Source organism: Octopus bimaculoides, chromosome 28 (genome assembly GCF_001194135.2).
Source record: "Octopus bimaculoides isolate UCB-OBI-ISO-001 chromosome 28, ASM119413v2, whole genome shotgun sequence".
Lineage (NCBI taxonomy): Eukaryota > Metazoa > Mollusca > Cephalopoda > Octopoda > Octopodidae > Octopus > Octopus bimaculoides.
This window is the reverse complement of record NC_069008.1, coordinates 1,391,166-1,391,513: the sequence shown is the minus strand read 5'-3', so window position 1 is coordinate 1,391,513 and position 348 is coordinate 1,391,166. Positions and strand designations below refer to the sequence as shown.

At 31.3% G+C, this 348-nt stretch overlaps 1 protein-coding gene across 1 annotated transcript in view; it reads right to left on the bottom strand.

The window, feature by feature from the left end:
* Positions 1 to 348, bottom strand: part of LOC106870584 (vitellogenin-like) — a 19,111-nt gene that overhangs the window by 5,968 nt on the left and 12,795 nt on the right. Inside the window, exon 2 of the mRNA XM_014916714.2 lies at positions 28 to 84. Coding sequence (XP_014772200.2) covers positions 28 to 84 — 57 coding nt within the window. The remainder of the gene's footprint in view (positions 1 to 27; positions 85 to 348) is intronic.

The following is a 348-nucleotide window of genomic DNA, read 5'->3' as shown; positions in this document are numbered from 1 at the left end:
ACACACACATACATTAAGATAACTTACCAATACAGCGCTTGGCACAGGTTTTGTCATCCTTGAACAGGTTGAGATTTACAGGACCTGTAATGAAAGACGGATATATATATATTTAGAGATAATTAGATAGCTGGATAGATAGACTGACAGACATAAGTAGAGGGTAAGTATATATATATATGTATATGCATATATATAAATCTAAGTGTGTGTGTGGGGGTATTCTTTTACTATTTTCAGCTTGAGAGCTACACCCACACATGTATGTATGTATATATATATATGTGTGCGTGTGTATAAATGTATGTGTGTGTATGTACATATATGTGTATATATATATATATATAT